The sequence below is a fragment of the Podarcis erhardii genome (genome assembly GCF_964252035.2).
Source record: "Podarcis erhardii genome assembly, chromosome: 9".
NCBI lineage: Eukaryota > Metazoa > Chordata > Lepidosauria > Squamata > Lacertidae > Podarcis > Podarcis erhardii.
Genome location: NC_138512.1, coordinates 35,279,355 through 35,306,923, shown reverse-complemented (window position 1 = coordinate 35,306,923; position 27,569 = coordinate 35,279,355). Strand labels below are relative to the sequence as shown.

At 41.1% G+C, this 27,569-nt stretch overlaps 1 protein-coding gene across 3 annotated transcripts in view; it reads right to left on the bottom strand.

Moving 5' to 3' along the window:
* DDX60 (DExD/H-box helicase 60) overlaps window positions 1-27,569 on the bottom strand; it is a 56,754-nt gene that overhangs the window by 11,583 nt on the left and 17,602 nt on the right. For all 3 annotated transcript variants that reach the window (XM_081875198.1, XM_081875200.1, XM_081875199.1), the window contains exons 12-28: window positions 27,312-27,427; window positions 26,157-26,320; window positions 25,618-25,870; window positions 24,384-24,556; window positions 23,911-24,075; window positions 18,655-18,804; window positions 17,269-17,388; window positions 15,169-15,264; window positions 14,452-14,567; window positions 8,028-8,170; window positions 7,734-7,843; window positions 7,530-7,634; window positions 7,263-7,385; window positions 6,754-6,881; window positions 4,299-4,451; window positions 1,812-1,947; window positions 1,351-1,503 (exon numbers count right to left, since the gene is read on the bottom strand). In XM_081875198.1, the coding sequence (XP_081731324.1) occupies window positions 1,351-1,503; window positions 1,812-1,947; window positions 4,299-4,451; window positions 6,754-6,881; window positions 7,263-7,385; window positions 7,530-7,634; window positions 7,734-7,843; window positions 8,028-8,170; window positions 14,452-14,567; window positions 15,169-15,264; window positions 17,269-17,388; window positions 18,655-18,804; window positions 23,911-24,075; window positions 24,384-24,556; window positions 25,618-25,870; window positions 26,157-26,320; window positions 27,312-27,427 (2,404 nt within the window). The remainder of the gene's footprint in view (window positions 1-1,350; window positions 1,504-1,811; window positions 1,948-4,298; window positions 4,452-6,753; window positions 6,882-7,262; window positions 7,386-7,529; window positions 7,635-7,733; window positions 7,844-8,027; window positions 8,171-14,451; window positions 14,568-15,168; window positions 15,265-17,268; window positions 17,389-18,654; window positions 18,805-23,910; window positions 24,076-24,383; window positions 24,557-25,617; window positions 25,871-26,156; window positions 26,321-27,311; window positions 27,428-27,569) is intronic.

Sequence of the window (27,569 nt, the reverse complement as noted above, 5' to 3'; positions counted from 1 at the left end):
GCAGTGCAAGTAAGTAAGTCCCATTCAGCTTAATGAGATTTGTTCCCAGGTATTTGGGTGTAAGAGTGCTGCCTTAATTGTTTTAAAAGAATCTGAAGAAGTGTGCATGCACACGAAAGCTCATACCAAGAACTAACTTAGTTGGTCTTTAAGGTGCTACTGGAAGGAATTTTTTTTTGTTTTAAAAGATGATAGTTAACATTGACTATCAATGTTAATACCCTAATAATGCTTATCCATGCAACACAATGCAGAGCTACATAAAAGGGTTTTTTGTGGGTGTGGGAGAGATGAATAAAAAAGCATACTGAAAAATACTGGCAGAATCTGAACTCCAGTTACTAGGACTTGCTAATATTTAGTTAGATTCAGTTTCTAGTCCCTTGTATATATTTTCCTAATCAAGTGCGATCAAGAAAGCATCACTGTGATCCAGGGTATCGAGCATGTTATTTTGGAAAAACCTCAACTTGCTTTTCATTTATCATGGCCCCCTAAGATCCATGGCAATATTAAGGGGAACTGACCAAGGACACGTCTGCACTCTATGCCATGATCATACAAGTTGGCCATAAAACCACAGAGGCTGGAGGAAGAGCAGAATCTCTTCAAAGCACCCAAAATATTAAGCGCTTTCCTTCTACAAAACCACCTCCACCCATCAGCCTGAAATTTAACATCGGATGATGTCAGTATTACCATGAAAGAATGAAGACCAAGTATATAACTTGTACAGAGCAACATCAAAATTAGCAGGCCAGTTATTAAATATAAAGCTGATCATCCCTTTAAAGAAATCAACAATTTTAAATGAGGCCTAAGTGGTGGGAAGGATAAAAGGTAAGTTATGCCAGTCAATCCCCTGCCTCCCATTCAGGTGTCACTCATTCCTTTTTCTGCCAGTCCCTCCACACTTCAGTAGGGTAGCTATTGTAGCTAGTTTAACAAGGGAAGAATATTAGGATCAACACGCGATCCATGGATTTACAAACAGTGCTGGATTAAGCCCTGTGGAGGCCCCTGGGCAATCGAAATCTCGGGGGGCCCTCGCAAATTATCCACCTAATACTTTTTTAAAAATTTTACCAACCATTTTAATAAACCCATTTTTTACACAATACTATTTTGATCCATTGTCGCGGGGTCCCTAAATAGCATGGGGCCCATAGGTTAGCGTCTACTCTGCCTGTTAAGTAATCTGACACTGCTTACCATCAAGATTATTTGACGTTAATGGTCAGGAAAAGGTTTAAATAAACCTAAGATAAATAATTTTGAAGCATACAGAGATAGTAGGTGATTGGCAGTATTAACAAGGCATGTATACACATAGATTACATATATACAAACCTGCAGATATCCCTTTCTGAAAAGCATCTCCACCATTTGCTTCCCTTTGGCGTCCACAGCAGAATGATGATACCCAATGCCTCTTAGTGCCAAGCCTTGCAGTTCTATTTTCTTTCTCGAATATCTTAATCGATCAAATATCTTGATCAAAGTCTAGTGGAAGGAAAGTCTTAATATGTAAGAACAGTAGATGTTTCAAAGCAGCTCGTCATTTCTACATGATTGCATAAGTGTAAATTGACTTTAACTGAACACATGTTATAAAACCTTTGCCTATGTAATTTTACATTTTCTAATCAATAATTTAGAGAGGATTTCATAATCTCAAATATACTTTGGACATACACAAATATGAACATAGCGGTCTATGTTACAGCACTTGATTTTACATGTCTAATTTTTTCATGAAGATCGAAGTCATTTTTATTTTAATACTGGAAATTAAAGGGCTTTAAGCTCACCTCCTCATCAACAGCATGTTCATTTGCATAGGTGCAGTCGGAAGGAGTTTCAGAAATCTTCTCCAGTTGCTTCCTTAGGCTATCAAGCTCAGCTTCCCAAACTAATTGTTTGTCATAGTTACGGACTTTAGTGTCACTGCACAAAAGTACAGATAAATTACCAAACAATTTTTCAACATTTCCCTGACATTGTTATATTTACTCTTTTTCCAGCATACATCCTCTTTTTCATGGGTAGAGTCATCATAGCAATCCATACTTAAAAGTAGAAGTTGGCAAATGCGTCTTTTTTTCTCTTCAGAATCTGGCAACCCTAATATGTGTATGTGCGTGTACAAAAGTGAACGAGACACACAGACAAATGTAGAACTCATTTGTATGTGACACTAGTCTTCTTCACATTTCATGGTAAGTCACGGTTCCTTTGGTTTTGGGGTTTTTTTCAGAAGGAAACCATGATCTCAGGTTTGGACATGATGCTAAGCAAGGCTTCTTGCTACTCACACTAGAGAAGACATGAAGGGACAGTAACTGGACAGCAAGCACTAGCACGCTGCTGGTTCATGTCTTGTTAATTCATGCCAAGCTACTAACTATGGCTTATAGTAGGGGTAATCTATGTGCTGATCTCCCAGATATTGTTCAACCCTAGCCAGCATGGCTGATAGTCAGGGGTGATGGAAGCTGCAGTCCATCATTCACAACTAAAGGACTTCCTCTGGCTTACCCTGCTGTGCAAAAAAAGGTCACTTGAAATCCAATAGACTAGTTCACATTTACATTTCAGGCAACAGGAAGTGGAGAGGTGACGCAGCACTGATGTTGGGACTACAGGGCTACATTGGTGAGGGTTGACTCTACTGGTGCCTAATTCTATTGGTGCTTCAACAAAGCCCTGATTTCACTCCCGCCTGACCCCTCACCATCCTGGTAAGTGGCGATGACTCCACAACCATCTCAGTGTGATATTCTTCTTAGAGGAATGATATTTACACTCTGCTCATAGAAGCACATGGGATTCAAGGTCATCATGTGATTGCAGTAGGGCTGGCTGAGGATCCAATGGATCCCAGGCTGCCCTGCCTCTCCCTGTCCTTGGACCATCCTGTTTTGAAGCTTTCTGCTGGCTGCCAGCAGCAGGGATCCATCCCAGCTGCATGGACACCTGCACACTGGGTGAATGGGAGGGGAGATCTGTGGTACCAGAGTGGTGCTACTATCACTCTGCAGGTAGCAGCTGGTGGGCGGGATCCCTCTTGCTAATCTAACTTCACTTCTTCTCCAGCTTGGGGCAAAGGGGATTGAAATTGCTCTGCCAGACACCCAACACAATGTGTACAGTACATACAAATAGTTTCAAATACTTGGTCTGCTCCTTTTTCAGATGTTTTTTCTTTTTAGATTTAAAAAAATATTTGCTCTTGTTAACTTTTCGTGTAGTTATCTCCTAAGGAGCTGCATACTCTTTCAGTCCGATGTTGTGGTCTTTTAATGAGTGCTCACACCTTCCTTTGTGGGCACCCTTTGTGGGACTGAGCACAGCACCTTGGGCCACGTGGGACCCACCAGCTGGTTGGGCTGGCCCGCCTCCCTGTCTTAGTCCTTGGAAGTTCCCACCAAACCTGGTTAGCCAATCAGCCCTGCAGGGAGGCGGGGCCAGTTGCTTAAATAGGAGGCAGAGCCAGCAGCAACCATGTGGTTGGCTCTAGAGCTTCAGGGAGGGGAACATTTCCAGAATCGTCGTGGGACAGAACAATGAGTATGTTGGGCCCCATCCTCGTCTCTTCCCTCATCCTTTTAGTTTAATTTCCCCTCATCTGCTTAATTTAGCCAGGAGCCGCACTGCCTTGGGTGGCCTTCTCTCCCCCCCCCCCCATCCTTCACTGCTTGATCCACATAGGGACTCAGCAGCATCACCCAGTTCCTCTATTGGGGAGGGCACAATGGGCAGGGGGGTGCGGGGCCACCTTGCGGGGCCTCCACTTTGCTCCCAGTGGGTTTTTTTTGCTTTTTGGCCATGGTGGGGGTGGGGGGTTGAATGCAGGAAAGGGCAGTTGGTGAAATCATGAAATTATTATTTCAACATGAAACATTGAAATCTTATGAAAATATGGGAACAGAAACTCAATTATTAAATGCTTTCTGTATCTTATCTGCCTTTTAAAAAAGAGATATTTGCCCAATGATATGGAAAGGACAAGCTTACCTTTGACCGATCACAGCTGAAAAGCAGAGAGATGCCACCTGCAAATTGGTGGATGTTGCTTGCCACAATTACGAAATTATTATCAAACTTAGTTCAAGAAGGCAAGATAATAAAAGGGGTTAATAATCCTTTTGAAAATGGGGCTCTGTCTTAATTTGTTTTATAAAGATAACAATTCTATCTAAAATGAGTATACTTATTTGATGTGATGTATTCAAATACAGCTTTTTATGCGATAAAAGTAAATTTTGGAAAAAGAAAAAAAGGTTTATAGCACTTACTCATTTTGCGCCATTAAATATTTTTCTCTCTTTTTACATTTTTTCGTTAGCCATTCTTCTTTTCCAGAAGCTCGGATGGGCTTTTTACTTTGCTTCTCTTTTAAGAATTTGCAGACATTGTGAGCCAAACGTTCCACTTCTTTAATATTGAATCTTTAAAAAGAGGTGTTCCAACTACGGTTATTTGCTGCTAATCAGATCCCTTACCATAAGATTATATACACGACTATTCCGAAATAAGTCCCACCGAGTTGAATGGGGCGTTTACCCACATAAGTGGGAATAGGATTGGAGTCTTATATTGTATTTTCTCCCAAAAAGCCTCAATAGGCTAGAATATGTTTAGGTAAGCTTTAGTACCTTGTAGCTTCCATAGGTCTACTGTGAATAAGTAATGCCTATGAAGTTGCATGCAAATGAATACCTATTAATAATTAGGGCTGTTACTAGATTCAAAAATAAAATCTCACCTTTATCATTTAGTGAATTAACTACAGGTTCTAAATTTTCATGTGCATAAAATCCAGAGGGAGAATGCTGCTTGGGAACTTGCTACTGAATTACTCTTTTCTTTTTTTTCTTTTTTAATTAAAGATTTTCTTGTTTTACAGAAGTATGTGTAATGTCTCTTGTATTTTTTTTTTTACAAATCAGTTCCATTTGTTGAGACAGTAGGGGGAAATAAGGGGTGGAGGGGGGGAAGATGGGTGGGGTGGGGGTGGGGTTGAGGGTGGGGTCGGGTGGCGTTGTTTCTATTTTGCTTAATGTATGCAGGGTTTGGTGTCAGCGCTGCTCGTGCAAGTTCTCTGATGTTCATTGGTGTTTCTTTGGTGGTGAGAGAGGCTGGAGTTGGCCTAGAGTATGGTTGTTTGTTTGTGATTGGCTATGGTGATCTTTGTTTTCATGTGTGAGTGGGGTGGGTGGGTGTTTTGGATCAGGTTAGCCATATTGATTTGTATGCTGTTGGTGGATTATTGTCGTTGTCTTGGGCTGTGTATGTGATAAAGGGGAGCCATACCAGGGTAAAAGCGTCTTCTTCTGTTTGTCCCCATGTCAGTTTCAGTTTATTGGTTAATTTTTCTAGTAGGGCTGTTTCCCATACTATTTGGTACCATTGGTCCGTGCTTACTCCTGACAGGTCTCTCCAGTGTCTGGTTATGGTGTTTCTGGCTGCTGAAAGTAAGTGGGTTATGAGTTCTTTGTGGTGTAAATGGGCATTGTTGTCTTGGAGCTTCTGAATTACTCTAATGGCCTGCAGTGGGCTCTTTGACTTGCACACCCTTTTCAACACTGGAGTTGCTGTTGCTTCCCGGGATGAGGCAGGGAGGCCGCGAGGTCAGAGCTGTGTTGGTGCACAAGCTGGCACAGCACTCCTGCAGGTTCCCCCACCTATCCCTGACCTCACTGCCACCCTTATCATTCCAGTAAGTGGCAGCACTACAGCTCTGACGATACTGCCAACAATATACCACCTACAGTGCTGGCTGCCCAGGGGAAAGGGTATAAACTGTGAAGGTAACCAAGCCATTAGCACAACATGCTTACCAGGTTTGGGGGGGAAGAGGCACACTTCTTTGGTTTCTGTCTTTATCCCACCCAACAGGGGCCTACAAGCATTCTGTTTGATCCTCTACTGTTTGTATGGACACACTGCTCGTCCCCAACTCTGACACTGCTTATGGTGTACAGTGGTACTTCAGGTTAAGTACTTAATTTGTTCCGGAGGTCCGTACTTAACCTGAAACTGTTCTTAACCTGAAGCACCACTTTAGCTAATGGGGCCTCCTGCTGCCGCCGCGCTGCCACAGCACAATTTCTGTTCTCATCCTGAAGCAAAGTTCTTAACCTGAAGCACTATTTCTGGGTTAGCGGAGTCTGTAACCTGAAGCGTATGTAACCTGAAGCATATGTAACCCGAGGTACCACTGTATACATCTTATTCATGTGTAGCCTCTGTGTGGAAGGCCCAATCGGTGAATGTGTAGCATGTGTTATCCCACTCCACACTCAGTGCAAGACTATTTACATATTTACATCATCTAGGCAAGGCCAATGTTGAGCTGATTAGTGGACCCAGAGAACCAAAAGTGATAAACGCATTCAGGAGGATTTCCATTCACTGTAGATATGCTCTTTCCTATGCTAACGAATTCAAAATGCAGTGATTGGCAAAGGCAGACAAGGAAAGTGATTATAAATAATCCTCTCCAAAAAAAAAAAATCAGTTACAGAACTGCTTCTGCTGAAACAGCATTTTAAAGAGACTTTATAATAGTCTGTATCTTAGAGGGAAGAACTTTCATTATGAAGATTAAAATAATTGCTGCCTGACCAATAGTCGTTTTTGTTTATTGTTGTTCCCTGCCCCAATTCCAAATTTGAATTATCCACTTCATTGGTTATGTGTCAATTACCTATACAAGACAGACATATATACATCCATTGTCTTACTTACAGGAAAAATAGTGCAGGCAATTTATCCATCTGTTTTAGCTTGTCAACAAACTGAGGAAAGTGTTTTCTCATCGCAGTTTCAGAAGAAAAAGTAGATTGAGGTTTGAGCAGCTGCAGCACTCTGTTTGCCTAGGGGTTAAAAAGGGTAACAGCAATGAAAAAATTTCCTTTCCATTTCTGGATGAATTTTTTTGGGTAAGCAGCAATGGATAATGGCACAAGAAAGTACAGAACAAGGTTAGTAGTGTTTCAATTTGAGTTCTATTATTCTCTGCACCATTTTTTATTTTTTATTTTTTTGAATAATGATCTTTGCTTAGCTGCAGTTTCCCAATGCTTTCTAAAGTGCAAAACTAAAACTGGGGTGGCGGTCTCCACCATTCCTCCTCTGCCCAGTCCAACTTCCTGACACAGCCAAGTAATAGACTGAAAATATTAGAGAATATCTAAGGCCTTTAGAAAATAAAAAGAAGGATGGTACACAGGTAGAGAGATGGAAATAATAAATACCTCCTCACTGTAACCATGTTTAATCCACATTTCTAGTTCTTCTTTCAGTTGTTTCTCATAAGTTCTTGCATCAGCCTTTGTGATGACCATTTTGTCCTTAAAAAACTGCTCAGGATCCAGTTCCTTGACATCAAAGATCAAGGGGGAAATAGTGACCACAACTGTGTTCTCAAATAAGTAAAATAGTATCTTTATATATATATATAGGTAACAATTGCTCTGTATATTTGAAGATAAAACATATATCTGTAAATAGGATGTACTTACATTCGCCCTTGGCCAGTCTGTCCTTGCCTTTACCATAATGTCATACAATATGACAGCTTCTCGGGGAGAAAGAGAAAGGTCCAAGGGAAAGCCGTACTTCTCAATCTGCAATGCCAAATAAATAAGCAAGCACTGAGTAGCATGTTACAAATTTCAGTGGTTATGCTGTTTCTCCATAATATCCCAATGTGATCTTAAACTTACATGATCCACAGTTAATGCAGCACAGGGATGATAGTGATGGATAGTGAAATCATCATTGTTCAGGGAACATACATACTTTTCTAAATCATTGTATCTCTCTTCATATACCACTGGAAGCAGAATAATCTGAAATAAGTGATCTGGTAATATTTAGGTTAAAAAGCCCAACACAAGCTGCTTTAAACTTCAGGGTCAACCTGATGTGGATTTTTAAAACTCATTCAAGATTTAAGAAGACAAACAGAAAAAAGTAATCTCTCTACTATTGTAAAAGTTTTGATTTTGGGTACATACCTAACTTAACTTTGTATGATGTTTTCTGTGTTCTGACACTCTGCTTCACTTTAACTCCTTTCTTAACGGAAGTGGAATGGTTAGAATTCCGCGCTATTACAGCTTCAGTATTTTGCCAGTATCTTTTTACTGACTGTAGCCATCTGTTAGGAAGGAGGAGAAGAATTACATTCCCAGTATAAAGACAGCTCTTTGGGCTCTATCTATCTCAGTGGCAGCCCACGCAGAGCCACAGAGCTGCCTTCCTGACAACAGAAGAAGATGATGATTAGGTTGACATGCCAAAATGGCTTCTAAGCAGTTTACAAGTATAAAATCAATCAAATCCATGCACAATTAAAATACACAATAATTCCACCATGCATCAAAAACATCCATAGTTAAAATATGCAATTAAACAAACCAATTTAAAAGCATAGCAATTAAAAGTTTTTTTTAAAAAAAGAGTTTCAGTAATTAGATCAGAAAGTTCTAAGTTCAAGGAAATTATTTCCTAAACAGATGTGTTATCAAGAGCAAGCAGAATGCCTCTACTCATGGAGCATCTCATATTTCAGCAGGGAGAGCATTACACAACACCGTTGCTGCTAATGAAAAAGTCAGCCATGTCGGTGGATTAGGTGTCCTTTTATGTTCCTCTCCACGATTCTTACATGTGTGTAACTACCCCTTGAGAGTTGATGTAGCATTGCACTTAAGATAGTGAGATGTATTCATGAAAGAGCTCGATTCAGATCTCACCTTGGCTGCAAGCTTGCAAGCTGTTCCTTGATAAACACATTTTTTCAGGTTTGGTTTACTATCTGAATAGCACTGTACTACCTCACAGAATGATGGGACGCGTGTGGCGCTGTGGGTTAACCCACAGAGCCTGGGATCAGAAGGTTGGCGGTTCAAATCCTTGCGACAGGGTGAGCTCCCGTTGCTCAGTCCCTGCTCCTGTCAACCTAGCAGTTTGAAAGCATGTCAAAGTGCAAGTAAAGGAAGGTAAACGGCATTTCCTTTTTTTAAAAAAAAATATTTTTATTAGTTTTCACAACAATAAACAAGAAAAAAGAAAACAAACACAACACAGAAAAAACAAATAAACATAAAACATGACTTCCCCATACCTCCTTATCACTGCATCCTTATTCCAAAAGATTTTTTAGCAACCCTTTAATCAATTTTTCTATTGGTTCTCTTTAAGTTTCCATAAAATTATTATTTACAGCTGTAATTCTCTGTTTCTCACCCCTTAACATCTTAACAGTCCTCAATTTTGCAGCAGTTTTTAAGATATACTTTAAATATTTTCCAGTCCTCTTCCACCGCCTCTTTCCTCTGGTCACGGATTCTGCCGGTCATCTCTGCCAGTCCCATAAATTCGGTCACCTTTGTCTGCCATTCTTCCAGAGTAGGTAGTTCTTGCGTCTTCCAATACTTTGCTAAAAGAATTCTTGCCGCTGTAGTTGCATACATAAAGAATGTCCTATCCTTCTTTGGTACCAATTGGCCCACCATGCCCAAGAGAAAAGCCTCCGGTTTCTTTAAAAACGTCCACTTAAGGACTTTCTTAATTTCATTATAGATCATTTCCCAGTAGGCTTTAATCCTTGGGCAGGTCCACCAAAGGTGGTAGAAGGTTCCTTCCGACTCATTGCATTTCCAGCAATTGTTATTGGGCAAATGGTAAATCTTTGCAAGCTTGACTGGGGTCATGTACCACCTATATATCATTTTCATTATGTTCTCTTTTAAGGCACTACATGCCGTAAACTTAATACCAGTGGTCCATAATTGTTCCCAGTCAGCAAACATGATGTCATGACCTATATCCTGTGCCCATTTAATCATAGCTGATTTAACCGTTTCTTCTTGTGTATTCCATTTCAGCAGCAAGTTATACATTCTAGACAAATTCTTAGTATTGGGTTCTAACAGTTCTGTTTCTAACTTTGACCTCTCCTTCTGGAATCCTAATTTCCTGTCTTGCTTAAATGTCTCATTTATCTGATGGTAGTGCAACCAATCTCGAACTCTATGCTTTAGCTTATCATAACTCTGAATTTTTAGCTTTTCACCCTCTTGTTCTAAAATTTCAGAATATTTTGGCCAGTCAGGGTCCATATTAAGTTTTTTCACTGCCTTAGCTTCCATTGGTGACAACCACCTGGGGGTTTTACTTTCCAACAAATCTTTGTATCGATTCCAGACATTATACAGTGCTTTCCTAACAATATGGTTTTTAAAACCTCTATGCACCTTTACCTTGTCATACCATATATATGCATGCCAACCAAAGTTATTGTCATACCCTTCCAAATCCAAAATGTCTGTATCCTCAAGAAGTAGCCATTGCTTCAACCAGCAGAATGCTGCCGATTCATAATAGAGCCTTAAGTCTGGCAGGGCAAAGCCCCCTCTATCTTTTGCATCCGTTAAAATCTTAAATTTTATTCTGGGCTTTTTGCCCTGCCAGACAAATTTTGATATATCTTTCTGCCACTTCTTGAAACAGTCCATCTTGTCCAAAATCTGCAAGGTTTGAAATAAAAACAACATTCTTGGCAATACATTCATCTTAATGGTAGCAATTCGGCCTAACAAGGAAAGTCTCAACCTTGACCATATTTCTAGATCTTTCTTCACTTCTGTCCAGCATTTTTCATAATTGTCTTTAAATAAATTCACATTCTTAGATGTTAGATTTACCCCCAGGTATTTCACTTTTTTCGCTATTTCCAAACCAGTTTCACTCTGAAATCTCTCTTTTTCTTCCATTGTTAAATTTTTTTCAAACACTTTTGTTTTCTGTTTATTCAATTTAAATCCTGCTACATGACCAAATATCTCAATTAGTTCCAATACTCTTTTAGTACTAACATCTGGCTGTTGCAAAGTTAACACTAGATCATCTGCAAATGCCCTTAATTTATAATGTTTAGCTCCGACCTGTATCCCTTTAACCAGCTGGTCCTCTCTAATCATGTTTAACAAAACCTCCAGGACAGATATGAATAATAGAGGGGATATTGGGCACCCCTGTCGTGTGCCTTTTTCTATTGATATTTCGTCCATCACCACACCATTCACAATTAATTTGGCTTTTTGTTCAGAATATATTGCACCTATACCATTTTCAAAACCTTGGCCTACCCCCATCCCTTGGAGATTCTTCTTCATAAAGCTCCAACAAATATTGTCAAAGGCTTTCTCCGCATCCACAAAAATCAGAACTGCCTTCCTTTTGATGTCCACCTCCAACAGTTCCAAAATATCTATAATGTTCCTCACATTATCTGACATATGTCTCCCTGGGAGAAAGCCTGTTTGGTCCTTGTGAATCTCCCCTAACAGCACTCTCTTAAATCTTTTTGCTAAAATGTCTGCAAAAATTTTGTAATCCACATTCAACAATGATATAGGGCGGTAGTTCTTAACCTGGTTTTTCCCAGTCTCTGTTTTCGGTATAAGCGAAATAAATGCCTCTTTCCACGATTCAGGGGCCTTTTTCCCCTCCAGGATTTGATTACAAACTTCCTTCAATGGTTGTATTAACCATTCCTTCAGCACTTTGTAGTATTTAGCAGTCAATCCGTCTGGTCCTGGTGATTTCCCCAATTGCATATTCTGAATGGCACCCTCTATCTCTTGTTCTGTAATTTTCTCATTCAAAATCATCTTATTTTGTTCTGAAATCTTTGGTAGTCCATATTTTCTAATGAATTCTTCTATTTCTTGTACATTTACTGGCCCTTGTGCATATAATTTCTTGAAAAAACTTTGAAAACAGTTGCTTATCTCATTCGGTTTGTGAATAATTTTCCCATCTACTTCGAGGGATGTCACAGTATTCAGTTTTTGCCTCTTTTTCAATTGCCATGACAGCAGTTTCCCACATTTATCCGCCGATTCAAATGTTTTTTGTCTCATTTGCTTTATTTTCCATTCTATTTCTTGATTCATAAGTTCCATATATTGCGTCTGATAATACTTTATTTCTCTCAGAATCTCTTGGGACTTTAGTTTGGATCTCAATTTCTTCTCTCCTTCTTTCATTTTTTCCATGATTTTCTCTTTCCTCTCATTTTGTTTTCTCCTCTTTATGGAGTTCTGCTGAATTAGGAAACCACGCATCACGGCCTTACTTGCGTCCCATATTGTTCTTTTCTCCACTTCTGTTCTCATATTTATCTCGAAATAGTCTTTCAATATTTTTTGGGCCTTCTTATAAACTTCTTCATCTCTAAATAGGGTGTCATTCATTCTCCATCTAAAAGTTCCAGCTGTTGTTAATTTCATCTCCATCTTTACTGCATTATGGTCGGAGCAGGTTTTTGGGCAGATTTCTGTTTTTTTAACTCTTGATGCTAGATTACTAGAAATCCAAATTTGGTCAATTCTGGTCCATGTCATTTTTGCTTCAGAGAAGAAGGTTCCCTCTCTTTCCAGGGGGTTCCTTGTTCTCCAAATATCAATAAGGTCCATGGTGTCAGTCATTTCGAAAAAAGTCTTTGGTAGTCTCCCTTCCTTAGAAATCACTTGTCTCTGTGCTTTATCCATATTTGTGGAGACAACTCCATTCATGTCCCCCATCATGACGATTTTATAATCCAAAAAGTCCATTAAAGTCTCATGCAACTTCTTAAAGAATTCGGCCTTCCCTTCATTGGGCGCATAAACTCCTACTATCAAAATTTTTTCTCCTTGAATTTGAATTTCCACTGCCAGGTATCTTCCTTGTTCATCTTTAAATATCATTTTTGGAGCCAGTTTTTCTTTTGCATAAATCACCACGCCTCTTTTCTTGACCTTATCTGATGAGATAAATTCCAGTCCCAATCTCTTGTTTGTCAGAAGCTTCCTGTGAACCCTGGCAATATGGGTCTCTTGTAGACATATTAAATCTAACTGTTCTTTCTTTAAAATATGAAAAACTTGATTTCTTTTTTGGGGAAGGTTAAGACCGTTGCAGTTCCAACTCAGAAGTTGCAGACACATTTTGTTACTGGGTATCTTTTCCGCCGACTGCTCCAAACGATTGTTCCTCCTCTGTTGATGGTGGGTTCAATCCAAATGATAGATTTGCAATATCCGTTGGCTCTCTCTCACTCACAGTCCCTTTCTGTAGATCCTCAAAATGTTTCTCCAAAAAGTGTTCCTTGTCTTGAATTGTTTTATTTTAATCTTCTTCCCTTTAAAGTTGAAGGACAAACCTTGTGGGAATTCCCACCTAAATGGAATGTTATTTTCCTTTAGCAGGTCGACTAGATTTTTAAAGTAGGTTCTTACTTCCAAAATATACCTGGGGATATCTTTAAAGATCTGTATCTGAGAGTTTTTAATCACTAATGCCTTCTGAAAATGTAAGTTCAATATTTTATCTCTCTCTTCCTTGGATCTCAAAGTGATTAAACAATCCCTTGGCTTCTTGCCTTGTCTCCTGCCCAGCCGAAAAGCTGTAGTTATCACAAACTCCTCCTCTCCTTCCAAGTCATCATGCCAAAATTCTTCAAAATTCTCTGTAAGGAATTCCACCAGGTTGTCCCCTTCGTTCTCAGGAACCAATCTTAATTTCAAATTTTTCCCTTTTCTCTCCAGTTCCATCAAGGCCAAAGTTGCATCATGTTCACTCACTTTTTTTTCAATTGGCGCAAATCTTTCTTTTGTCTCCTCAGCAGTACTTTTAGCACTCTCTGCAATTTTTCTTGTTTCTGAACTTTCTTGTAATAACCTATTTATAGAGTCTGTATTAGATGATATTGTTGTCGTGTTCAAGTCCAACCTCGCTGTCAGTTCAGTCAATTTCTTAGAATTCTCTGTAGACTGCTTTGTCAGCGCCTCCAAAGATTGATTTATTTTAAACAGTGCCTGTGTCATAGATTCCATTGATGCTGTTGTTACTTTTTCCTGTGCAGCTGGTACTCCTGACGTAGAGCCTCTTTTCTTTTGTGCTTGCTTTGTTTTGGATCTAGTTGATATTTCATCGGCAGATGCCGATGCCGGTAAACGGCATTTCCGTGCACTACTCTGGTTCACCAGAAGCGGCTTAGTCATGCTGGCCACATGACCTGGAAGCTGTATGCCGGCTCCCTCGGCCAATAAAGCCGCAACCCCAGAGTCGGTCACGACTGGACCTAATGGTCAGGGGTCCCTTTACCTTTACTTACCTCATAGAACTGCTATAAGGTTTACTAAGAAGTGGTTATAACACTTGAAAACATTCTCTATAAATGCTAAACATTATTACCGTACTTGTGCTTATTTATTGATTTGTCAAAAAAGAAGCAGTCCAGAGGTTTCACATTATCCTTGACGTATGCAGACCTGCAAGCTTTTACACGATGATCTGCACAGTAAGCTGCAGTTTTGGACGCAGCCCTAATCTAGTTGATACAACACTTTCAAAGTATGTTTCATTCAGAATTTTCACCCATCTTACTCAGCAAGATGTTTGGGGTTGCTTATGGTTGCAGAGAGAGCCAAAAATGGACATCGAATCATAACCAGAAGATGCTCCCAAACTTCTGCTCCAATTTCACCTCCAAGACAATGGACCTGAAGAAGAAAAAAATAGGCCTAATATATTAATGTTATGTAATGTGGACATGTTTTTATTCTTTTTAGTACAGAATAGTTGTATGGCATGCTTCCAAAATATCACTGCATTCCTCTAAAGCACCACATTTGGGTTTAGGGTGACTGTACATCAAGTTTATCCATCACCACACCTATGTACCCAACACCTGTAACAGTGAATGGCAACTGCCAATTTATACAAAATAATATAAAGGAATATGCTCATCAGTTCAGACAATACAGGCTAACTCTGTTCCTGATGGCAATTTAGTCCTTTCAGAGCCACATCAGAGTGCAGCCCATTTCCTTTCACCCGCAGAGCCGTAGTCCTATCTGCACAGTAGTACCTCCTCAATTGTAAATCTTCAAAGCTGCATCTTGTGCTCTTGGTAGAGGTCAGTGATCCCGCTGGTGTAACTGCACGGGCCTGATCTTGTCAGCACCCCCACTCTGGTCAGCAGCAGTGTTACTGGTGTCTAACTCCTCTCTGCCACACAAGCCATGGGTTCTTGGTCATGCTAGGCTTTGACAGGCCTTTCTGTCAAAGGCTATAGATACTTCATTAATTCTGCATACCTACCTCATCAAATATAACATATCGTATCTTCTGGGCCCATTCTTGACGATGAGGTGACAGAAGAAGGATTTCTAAACACTGAGGGACTGTTACCAGTATCTGAAACAAAACATTGATGGACTTTTAGAAACATCCCTGGTAATAGCAGGTTTAAGCAACATGAACACTTTTGGAAAAGCAACTAAATACCAGTGATATCGATATGACTAGATTTTTTGATGAAAAGAACAGTGTAGAAGCGTAGTTATTTCTAGAAAAAGAATGCTCAGTTGATGTTCTGTCAACCTAAATCCTCTGACAGAAGCATATTGCCATATACATCAGTGTAACAGGGCTTCCAACATTACCTAAGGTCAACAGCCCTATTATCTGGTCAAAAATATTGTGCCAATTCTTTATGTAATCCTCAATGAATATAGTGGGACTGGGTGATGAGTAAATGTGGACAGGATTGCACTGCAACCCTATGGCAGTGATGGGCAAACTGGTACCCCCCAAATGTTGTTGGACTACAATGTCCATCATCCCTGACCATTGGCCATGCTGTCTGATGGAAACAATGACTTGTGCTTCGAGCCCCAAAACCCATCCCTCATGGAAATAAAGATACAGTGGAGACAGAATTTAGTTTAAATGTTAATGGGCAAATTTTGGCCACAACTTTATTAAAATACACAAATGTTACTGGTATTGGTTTAGGCATTGGTATCAAACTATATCTGGCTCCTGCCCCACCCTGCAGGAAGCCTCCGAAGGGTAAACAGCCAGCAAGGGGAGCTCCATCAATTTATATAGACTGGTGCTCACCCCTGGGGGCCCTGGCATGGCCCTAGCCCCTCTCTGGGCTTCAGACGAGATCCAGACCCCTGGATTCCTTTAACGGAATACCCTATTCATTGGAGGGGCAGGTGATGGCCGCACCTCCCCTCCCCACATTTCCCTCAACCAATGCCTAACCGCCACACGAGCCAATCGCTCGCCGCCAATACCATCACTCCCACAACCAATCTAATAAACTGTTTTCAATTCCAGCAAGCCATACATCACTACTGCCATCCGACAGGTGCACACCATCCACCATAAACAGGGCCGCATTTCTGAAAATAACATCTGGGTGGGAATCAGCCTGCTATCCAGAGCAAGCATCTTCCGTGCTGCAGCACGATTGCACTGCAACCCTATGGCAGTGATGGTCAAGCTGGTACCCTCCAAATTTTGTTGGACTACAATGTCCATCATCCCTGTCCATTGGCCATGCTGTCTGATGGAAACAATGACTTACCAGGTATAATTATTTGTCTGTGTAATGAAAATTAATTTTCCTAATTCAGCATTGGATGGCTGAGAGATACTGGTCATGGCAACTGCTGCCTGCTGCAAGGCCCATTTCCACCTGGCCTAGGGGGAGGGACCTACACTCACCCTGAACAGCTGAAAGAGGCTCCTGGGAGGCTCCTGGGACATTGGTGGAACAACTCTTCAGTTGGGGCAACTGGCTAAAATGCTTTAAAATGTTTTAAACAGTTCTAATTTTGCTTCCTTCATTTTTGTTGGGCTGGTGTTGGTTAAATGTTTAGTTGGGGTTGTTGTTGGTGGTGGTGGTGGTTTTTATTGATTTATTAGTTGGTTGGTTGCATGTATAGGATATCTTGTTTTTTAATGTTCGAGATTTTGTTGTGTTTCATATGTTGTAAGCCACCCAGAGTGGCTGGGAAAAGCCAGCCAGATGGGCGGGATATAAATTAATAATAATAATAATATTATATGACATTAATAATTGTGAGGGTATTATATAATAACTGCTTTTAAATGCTTATTTTAAATGGCAGTATTTTAACTTTTAACCCAATGCTCCTTTAGAAGGGTAGGATATAAATTTAATAAATAAATACATTTGTAATAAGGAAAACCTTGCCTTTGCAAATACTGATAGAGCATTGCCTTTTGATCCAATTATAGTTTCCTTCTCATCTACTTTCCTTTTTATTTCTTTCCCCATTCAACTGTTTTACAAACACTTCCCAGGAGCTTTAACCTAACTAAAAGCATTAGCTGAATAAGTGCCTTGGCTAGCAAAATCAGTAATAGCCACATATGACTTACCTGGCTATTCAAGGCATCATGACGATATTCTCGAGTGAAAACACCACATAAGGCAATACCAGATGGAAGTGCTTTATCAAATCGATTAAAAATGGTTGCAGACACTTGATTAACGAGAGCCTAAAAGCAGCACATTGGGAAGGCAAGGTAAGATGCAGTTTATCAAAGGAAGACTTCATAACACACTTCTCTCTGTGAGAACATTCAAAGCATCAGGAGTAGTCTGCTCATTTCTTTGGTAAAGACTAGACCAATCCCATTTTGAGTACAGGCGTACCTTGGATCCTGAACACCCTGGAACTCGGACGTTTTGGCTCCCAAACGCCGTAAACCCAGAAGTGATTGTTCCGGTTTCCAAACGTTCCTTTGGAACCCAAATGTCCGACTGGGCTTCAGTGGCTTCTGATTGGCTGCAGGAGGTTCCTGCAGCCAACCAGAAGCAACGATTGGGTTTTGGAAGTCGAATGAACTTCTGGAACAGATTTCGTTCGACTTCCAAGGTACGACTGTATCCTCATAAACAGAAGAGGTTATATATTATTAGATATAAATAAACAATGCACATTGTTGCTGTTAATTAAAATAGTATCCTGCCCTTCCTCCCAAAGGAGCCTAGGGCAGCAAACAACTGTTATATACAGAAAAAATACAGCCAAATCTTTAAACTATTAACTGCAATTTAACTTAAAGATGAGCGCAATCCTTTACTTGCTACACTTTCACCAGCTGAGTAGCATTAGGAAGAAGTGGAGGGAGGCTCCTGTCAAAAATACACAGGGATAAATTTCTGTACGCATTGTGAAAGGGCTCCAGAGCCTAAGTTGTTCCACTGGTAGAATTGTACCCACATAAAGGCATAGAGTTTTGGGTAAAAGATGGGCATGATGGGGAAGAGAACAGCCTCCCTGATTCTTAATCACCTTCATTGTTTAGACACAGCTACAAACATGTTGGAAACCTATACAGGATCGTGACCTGGCATGGGTAAACTGTGTCCCATTTATTCAAAAATTAAGATGACTTCTCCCAATTCCTGCCACATTTTTATGCACCCCTTGGGATGGATTGGATACAACCATGGTGCATTTCTCTTCTCTTTGAAATGTGACCATAGGTTAAGCCTGTAACTCTTAGTTGCATGGATCAGCTTACAGCATGTATGCTAGGGCTTTTAAAGCTACAGCTTCCTGTTCATTGTAGGGGTGCCGGGGTTCTATATAAGGAAAATGAAGGAAAGCGAGGAAGCAGAGTTTTCAACCTGCATTTGGTGTTTTTGATTCTTATATTTGATCCCTCTATGACCAGAACCCAGACAATGACATGTTTTATTGCAGATTGTGTGTATGACACATACTATTTGTGAAGAAGTTCAAAGCTATTACCTACCTTTGTAGGAGCAACATACACAACCACACTTTCATCACTGTCTCTCAAGATTTTCTCCATGCAATAGTAAGAGGCATATGTTTTTCCTGATGATGTCGGAGCAACAATTACTGCAGATTCATTGTTATCGACAATGTCAAGAAGTTCTCTCTATAAATAAACAGTGGTGTGAATGCTTGTCAATGATTATCTTGTTCATATAATTGACTTCCATGAATATTTAGCAGCTTCACTTTAATATATAAACGTGTCTGGATAAAGACATAAACATATGCCAAAGCTGCACAGATAAATGTCCATAACACAAAATATCTGTTGCTGTGCCTGCACAATATCACGCCAGAAACAAAGGCATAGGTGAGCGATGGGAAATTTGTGGAACTCGATTTCTTCTTGAACTACACTACACTGGAATTGATGGTAGTTGTAGTCCAACAACCTCCAGAAGACGACATGTACAGATGTCTCAGCCCCATATACCTGAAGGAGCATCTCCACTCCCAAACTTAGAATCATAGAATCATAGAGTTGGAAGAGACCACAAGGGCCATCGAGTCCAACCCCCTGCCAAGCAGGAAACACCATCAGAGCACTCCTGAAATATGGTTGTCAAGCCTCTGCTTAAAGACCTCCAAAGAAGGAGACTCCACCACACTCCTTGGCAGCAAATTCCACTGTCGAACAGCTCATACTGTCAGGAAGTTCTTCCTAATGTTTAGGTGGAATCTTCTTTCTTGTAGTTTGAAACCATTGCTCCGTGTCCGCTTCTCTGGAGCAGCAGAAAACAACCTTTCTCCCTCCTCTATGTGACATCCTTTTATATATTTGAACATGGCTATCATATCACCCCTTAACCTCCTCTTCTCCAGGCTAAACATGCCCAGCTCCCTTAGCCGTTCCTCATAAGACATCGTTTCCAGGCCTTTGACCATTCTGGTTGCCCTCCTCTGGACACGTTCCAGTTTGTCAGTGTCCTTCTTGAACTGTGGTGCCCAGAACTGGACACAGTACTCCAGGTGAGGTCTGACCAGAGCAGAATACAGTGGCACTATTACTTCCCTTGATCTAGATGCTATACTCCTATTGATGCAGCCCAGAATTGCATTGGCTTTTTTAGCTGCCGCGTCACACTGTTGGCTCATGTCAAGTTTGTGGTCAACCAAGACTCCTAGATCCTTTTCACATGTACTGCTCTCAAGCCAGGTGTCACCCATCTTGTATTTGTACCTCTCATTTTTTTTGCCCAAGTGCAATACTTTACATTTCTCCCTATTAAAATTCATCTTGTTTGTTTTGGCCCAGTTCTCTAATCTGTCAAGGTCGTTTTGAAGTGTGATCCTGTCCTCTGGGGTGTTAGCCACCCCTCCCAGTTTGGTGTCATCTGCAAATTTGATCAGGATGCCCTTAAGTCCATCATCCAAGTCGTTGATAAAGATGTTGAGTAAGACCGGGCCCAAGACAGAACCCTGTGGCACCCCACTAGTCACTCTTCTCCAGGATGAAGAGGAACCATTGATGAGCACCCTTTGGGTTCAGTCAGTCAGCCAGTTACAAATCCACTGAGTGGTAGCATAGTCAAGACCACATTTTACCAGCTTCTTTACAAGAATATCATGGGGCACCTTGTCAAATGCCTTGCTGAAATCAAGGTAGGCTACATCCACTGCGTTCCCTTCATCTACCAGGCTTGTAATTCTGTCAAAAAACGAGATCAGGTTAGTCTGACATGACTTATTTTTCAGAAATCCATGCTGACTATTGGTGATCACAGCATTCCTTTCTAGGTGCTCACAGACTGTTTGCTTAATGATCTGCTCCAGAATCTTCCCTGGTATTGATGTCAGACTGACTGGGCGGTAATTATTTGGGTCCTCTCTTTTCCCCTTTTTGAAAATAGGGACAATATTTGCCCTCCTCCAGTCTGCCGGGACTTCGCCTGTTCTCCAGGAATTCTCAAAGATGACTGCCAGTGGTTCTGAGATCACATCTGCCAGTTCTTTTAATACTCTCGGCTGCAGTTCATCTGGCCCTGGAGACTTGAATACATCTAAACTAGCCAAGTATTCTTGTACTATCTCCTTAGTTATTCTGGGCTGTGTTTCCTCTGCTGAATCATTTGCTCCAAATTCTTCAGGTCAGGCATTGTTTTCTTTATCAGAGAAGACTGAGGCAAAGAAGGCATTGAGGAGTTCAGCCCTTTCTGTGTCCCCTGTTTGCATTTCACCATCTTCTCCTCTGAGTGACCCCACTGTTTCTTTGTTCTTCCTTTTGCTACGAACATACCCATAAAAGCCTTTTTTGTTGCTTTTAACCTCTCTAGCAAGCCTGAGTTCATTCTGTGCTTTAGCTTTTCTGACGTTGTGTCTACATGTGCTGGCTATTTGTTTGAATTCCTCTTTGGTGGTTTCCCCCCTTTTCCATTTTTTGTACACATCCTTTTTTAATCTTAACTCAGTTAAAAGTTCTTTAGATAGCCACCCTGGCTTCTTTAGGCACCTTCCATGTTTCCGTCTCATTGGTATTGCCTGAAGTTGTGCTTTTACTATCTCCCTCTTAACAAACTCCCAGCCATCATGAACTCCCTTTCCTTTTAATATTACTGTCCATGGGATCTCACCCAGCACTTCCCTAAGTTTTATAAAGTCGGCTTTCCTAAAGTCAAGAAATTGAGTCCTAGTATGCTTGGCTGCTCCTTTCCGCTGTATAGTAAACTTCAGAAGAGCATGATCACTCGCGCCTAATGATCCTTCCACTCCTACCCCACTAACCAGGTCATCAACATTGGTTAGGACCAGATCTAAAATGGCTGTTCCTCTTGTTGCTTCTCCCACTTTCTGGACAATGAAGTTGTCTGCAAGGCCAGTGAGGAATCTGTTTGACCTTATGCTCTTGGCTGAGTTTGACATCCAGCAAATATCCGGGTAATTGAAGTCCCCCATTACTACTATCTCCCTTCCTTTTGCATGCTTGGCCATCTGTTCCAGGAAGGCATCATCTATGTCCTCCGTTTGGCTTGGGGATCTATAGTAAACTTCCACAATGAGGTCCCTATTATTCTTTTCTCCCTTAATTTTGACCCAAATGCTCTCACTTTGGCTTTGAGGTTCTAAATCTTGGATCTCTTCACAGGTATACACATCCCTGACATATAACGCCACTCCTCCTCCTTTCTTGTCTGGTCTGTTTCTCTGAAACAGATTGTAACCCTCCATTATTACATTCCAGTCGTGGGACTTATCCCACCAGGTTTCAGTGATGCCTATTATGTCATATTTAGTTTGCTGTACCAAGAGCTCAAGCTCATCTTGTTTATTACCCATGCTTTGCGCATTAGTGTACAGACATTGAAGTCTATTAATCATTCCTCCGTGTCTCTTATTTAAGGATTTTTTTCCTACCACCACTAGGTCTGAGTGCTGTTTGCTCCATTTGGTCTATGACATTTGGATGATCAACTTCATCAATTGATAGACTCCTACCTTCAGGAGCACTGTCTTCCTCCCCCACATTAGTCAGTTTAAAGCCCTCCTGATGAGGTTTCTGAGATTTTTGGCAAAAACATTCCTCCCAACCGTTGTGAGGTGCAGCCCATCTCTTGCCAGAAGTCCATCTTCAAGAAACTGCAGTCCGTGATCTAAGAATCCAAACCGATCCTGTTTACACCATTTGCGAAGCCAGCTGTTCACTTCCACTATTTTTCTCTCTCTCCCTGGGCCCCTCCCTCTCTCAACTGGGAGGACAGATGAGATGACAATTTGTGCATTTAATTGCTTCAATTTCCTGCCCAGAGCCTCATAGTCTCTTTTGATCTTCTGGAGGCTATTGCTTGCAGTGTCATTGGTTCCCACATGAACTAATAGGAAGGGGTATTTGTCAGTGGGTTTTATGATTCCTTGCAGTCGTTCAGTTACATCTTGGATCTTAGCCCTGGGGAGACAGCACACTTCCCGAGACATCTTGTCAGGCCCACAGATCACTGCTTCTGTTCCCCTCAGTAGGGAATCCCCTATCACCACTACACACCTCCTCTTAGGTTTGGTCGGGGTTCTTCCGTGATCTGTCCATTCCAAGGTCGCCTGCACATTCCCTGAGGACTGACTTTGCTGCTCGTCTTCATATACCTGATCGACTGTAACGAGGGAGAGATCCTCAAATGGAGTCTGCTCTTCGTCTTCCATTCTAGGGGAGAGGACCTCAAAGCGATTGTGTATTTCTAAACAATCAGAGCGAACCCTGGGCCTCCTGCTTCTTTGAGTCACGTTTCTCCATATATCTGGCTCCTGTGTTGGTGGACTAGCCTCCTTCTCAGGGGAGTCCCGTCTCCTCCTTGGTGGAGACGGTGTGCTCTGTTGCTTCCAAGAAGAGCTCCAGCTCTCTAATTCTTTGGAGCGTAGCTACACGTTCCTCCAGTTGCTGGACTTTGTCTTTTAAGAGGGCAATCAACATGCAATTGCTGCAGGTAAAGCTGCCTGCAACCTTTGGCAAGATGGCAAACATTGTGCAGGAACCGCAGGCGACTGCAGCTGTTCCCTCACTCTCCATCTTGAGAACGTGTCGTTGGGGCTGGCTACAGTGGTCCTCCATCATAAGAAGCGTGCAGACAGGACAAGTAACTCCCCCCCAAAAAAACCCTAGGTCTCCCCCAACAAACGTTTGAGACTAGGTCCCCTAAATCTAAAGATAGATCAATTTGCGCGCGCCGCTAGGAGAACACACAGGAGAAAACCCTTTTTGCTCCTTCTTCAGCCACTGCCCTACAAGCTCTCATCCCTGAGATCCAGCTCTGAGGGCCTTCTGGCGGTTCCTTCAATGTGAGGTTACAGGGAACCAGGTAGAGGACCTTCTCAGTAGTGGCACCCGTCCTGTGGAACACCCTCCCATCAATGTCCAGTAAATAAACAATGGTTTGACTTTTAGAAGATATATGAAATAGCTAAGTTTTTTTTGAAATGTTTGATGTTTTATTGTGTTTTTAATATTTTGTTGGGAGCTGCCCAGAGTGGCAGGAGAAACCTAGTCAGATAAATAGCATATAAATAACAAAATGGTGATGTTGTTGTTGATGTTTTCTTACACCAGCAAACTTTATGGTATGTTTTCCCCAGTAGGTCAAATAACAACTTGGGGGAGGGGTGGATGGATGGATGAAAGTGTACATATTCATCCGCCACACCAGCTGCCAAAAAGGCAACACCTTACATATACTTTCTCTACAAAAACAGGAAAATTAACTTCACAGTATGTTGTTAATAATACCTGCCATGAATCTGGAATGAAGTGTTGCACTCTGGGATCAGGATCTTTTCTTTCTTCTCGCATAAGATAGTGGCCCATGTACTGTAGCTGAAACCGAGAGGACCCCATGCCAACAGCATATTTTGCATGTTTTTCCTTAAGTTCCTTTCTCTCATGTTCAGATACCTACAAGCATTTAGATATTTCAGTTTGGCAGCATGTTTTAAAATGACTGGGCTTTTCCCCCAAAAGCAAATAGTATGAATCAAGTAGAAATAGTGTATCTAATTAAGTATATATTAGCATAAAGTGAGCTAACACACAGTTCACTTCCAATAAGGTCACTGTAACAGCAGTGGCTCAAACAAGTATTTATACAGTTTCAATCCAGGAAAGCTGCAGCCTATATTTTACAAATAGGGCAACTTGCTCAAGAAAATCTAAGTGAAGTACCTTTGCGTTTGCATGCAAGTGTTCCATAATTACACAGTTACCTTGATATATTTTAAAGATGCTGCCAAGTTGTCAAATCCAAAGTACCAGAGGCATTTTGCAATCTGGTGGAAATCTGTCTCCTTCAATAAATCCTTATGGTCATAATTTTCAATCAGTGAGTGGATTCTTCTCATCACTTCAGCTGCTATATTAAATTTTTTCTCAGTTTCACCTTGAGAAGTAAAAAAGCAAACTCACTAAAATTCACCAGACATGATGATCAAAGCCATTCATTAGTTATAATTTGTAAGGCAACTAATCTGAGTAATCAGGTGATAAATGGCACATTTCCCCCAGGTTTTTCTAAAAAGTAATCATTTTGGAAGAACCCCATGGTCATGGAACCCATGTCATGTGGGAAACCTATCAGATGTAGAAGGAACCTAGAAACCAGAGGTTTGATCTTGCCTGTAGTTCTCCAGTAGTGAGAGGAGCCATGTGTTACTGTTTTTCTTCACACGCTAGCCTGAAACCTAGCACAAAATCAAGTTCCCTTGTAAACTCTATTCTAAATTAAGTGCTGCAGTCAGGCCTCCTTTCAAATCTGCCCCACCTCATCATCATCATCATCATTATTAAAATTTGTATACTGCCTTTATCTGTAGATCTCTATGTTTAATACCTATTTGGGCTTCTGAGACATCACAGCAGCCAATTTAGGGTAGACCTTGTAGAAATCACTGGCCTGTATCCGCATTTGCCTGATCTCATGAGCACCAAGCTGCATAGAGGACAGAGGTACAGATGGAACCCTACCTTAGTCTCTCAGAGTGTGCTTTCTCTTCCCTGACTAAATATTTTATGGGGAAAGTCTGCGCAGGGATTTCTGCACCTGCTCATCTAACCTGGAGTAGAACTCTCAGCAACTGTGTAGAGTTCTTCTTGCAGTCCTATGAAAATCTTCTCTGAGCAATATGGGGAAGGTAAAATATTTTTTTTAAAAAAATCAACGTTTAATGGGAAATTGATTCCTTGGGTTTGAAAGTAGTGATTGATGGTTATACACAGAGCAACTAAAATGAACTTTCTGTGCACAAAGGGAAGGGAAATCCACCTAATATGGGAAATCTGAGCTTTCAGATATCTCATGATCTAAATATGTCAGGCCTTGATAAAGGCCTCAGAATTATATCAACACAAAAAGAGAAGTTCTCATTCTCTCACACACACATATATATCTATATGTCTGACCAGTGTTGCCAAAAGCAATAGCCACTTCATGCACCCTCATACCTGCTGCTTTGCAATGTTCTGTCCACAAACCAAAGCAAACATTCAGTGCTGCCATTTCAGCACTACATTTCACAGATGCACTTTGACATTTTCCCAGAAAGACTTCTAGATTCTTAATTCCAGAGGCCATATTTTCTTTAATGTTGTTTTCAATAGTCACTGAAAGGGCACTCCAACGACGCTCTTCTTTTCTCTCTTCTTCAGCTCTTTTCCTTTTCTGGTTCTCCTCAATAATAATTTCTGCTTTTGTCTTCTATGGACGAAAGGAGTTAACGGCAAATCAATAACCCTCATTACATTTCAGCTCTTGGTAGGATCCCAGTTCCATAATGTGTTTATGCATGCATGTAATTCTCCTCCCACCACCCGCCCCCAAGAAATGCAACAGAGTGGAGGGAAGTAGGCTGTATGCAGAGACCCTCCAAACCCTTGGATCCAGCAGATGTTAAAATATAAGCCAGGCTAGCTTCCTGGTTGAGGTGATTATGTGGGTGATGAGGTGTAAAGAAAAACAAAGGAAAGAGAGCTCTGGCTCTTACTTGGACTTTCTTGCTTTTTGTAGTATAAGGAGAAGCCTTCTTTGGAGTATCTGGCTGAGGAGCAATTTTCTTCGAAATTGTGCCTTCTAGGGATTCCCCATAAAATCGTTGAAAGGTTTGCAGTTTTTGATTCTGTCGTAAGGCCCATGGGTCTTTCTTTTCTCCTTCAAGACACAGAAATGCATCACAGTGCCCTTTAACATCACCATCTTCCCTAAATGGCACTTCAGTGATCAGAAACCAGACTTCAAGGAGATGCCCACCTCCTTTGTGACTCTAAGCCACTGTCTCCTTACTCCAATTACTCTTTAATTCATTGTCTATGTTTTCCTGTCTAGCTGCTTTTTGCTAATAGATGGGTCAGGGCAGCTACACACATTTTCCCAATTCTACTCCCTGAAGGCAAGAAAAGAGTAGCACCCACTACTGCAATGCCATTTTCAGTTTGGCACAGCAAAGCAGGAATGTCTCTGCTCACAACTAGAACTAGATTCTGCATGGCTAGAGTCAATTCTACTGGGCACTGGAATACATGGGATGTAGCATTATCTGGAAGACATTACCAGTGAGGAACCCATGTTTAGTTACCAGAAATTTGTTGGCTGGTAAAAAAAAGTGATAAATAGGCCAGACTGCAGAATCCAAAGCAACAACATAACCACAGTGATTTCATAGGATCGTGTTGGTTGGGCACATGGAAGGTTCTCTCCTTCAGAAACATGGAATTTTAACTTTGAAACTATATACTTAACTCTATAAGGCAAAACTTTAACATTAAAGAGTAGACACCCAGATGATTTTTCCTATGCACGTTCATGTCTATTTTCTTAAGAGTATCCATTTCTCCGACAACTTAAGTGTGAGTACAGTGGAACCTCGGATGTCGAACTTAATGCATTCCGGAAGCCCGTCCAGCTTCCAAAACATTCAAAAACCGAGGCTCAATGGGGCAGTCAGTAAGCCCCATTGAGAAAAAAGAGAAAAGTGCCTCAGAAGTGTTCAGCTTCCGAGGCACGTTAAAAAATTGAGGCATTTACTTCTGGTTTGTCAGAGTTCAGGAGCTGAAACGTTCAGCTTCCGAGACGTTCGGCTTCTGAGGTTCCACTGTACTGTAGTTGTCCGGGGACTTGGTTGCTGCAGTTTTCTTGTATTTACCCCAAAATCCTTCACTTGTCCTGTCATAATCATCACTGAGTGGCTTTCCAGAATGCCAGTGCAGGAGTTCATCGAATTCTTTTTGCTTTTTAAGCGAGGCAACAACAGGATCATCGCTAAGAAATAAAAATATTGCATATGTGGCATTTTCAGTAATAATTAAATAATAAAAAACATTCATTGTGTAGATATTCTCTCTGTCAAAGCCAGATCCCTATGTATTTCAGGGATAGGGAGCCTTCGGCATGGAAAACCAAA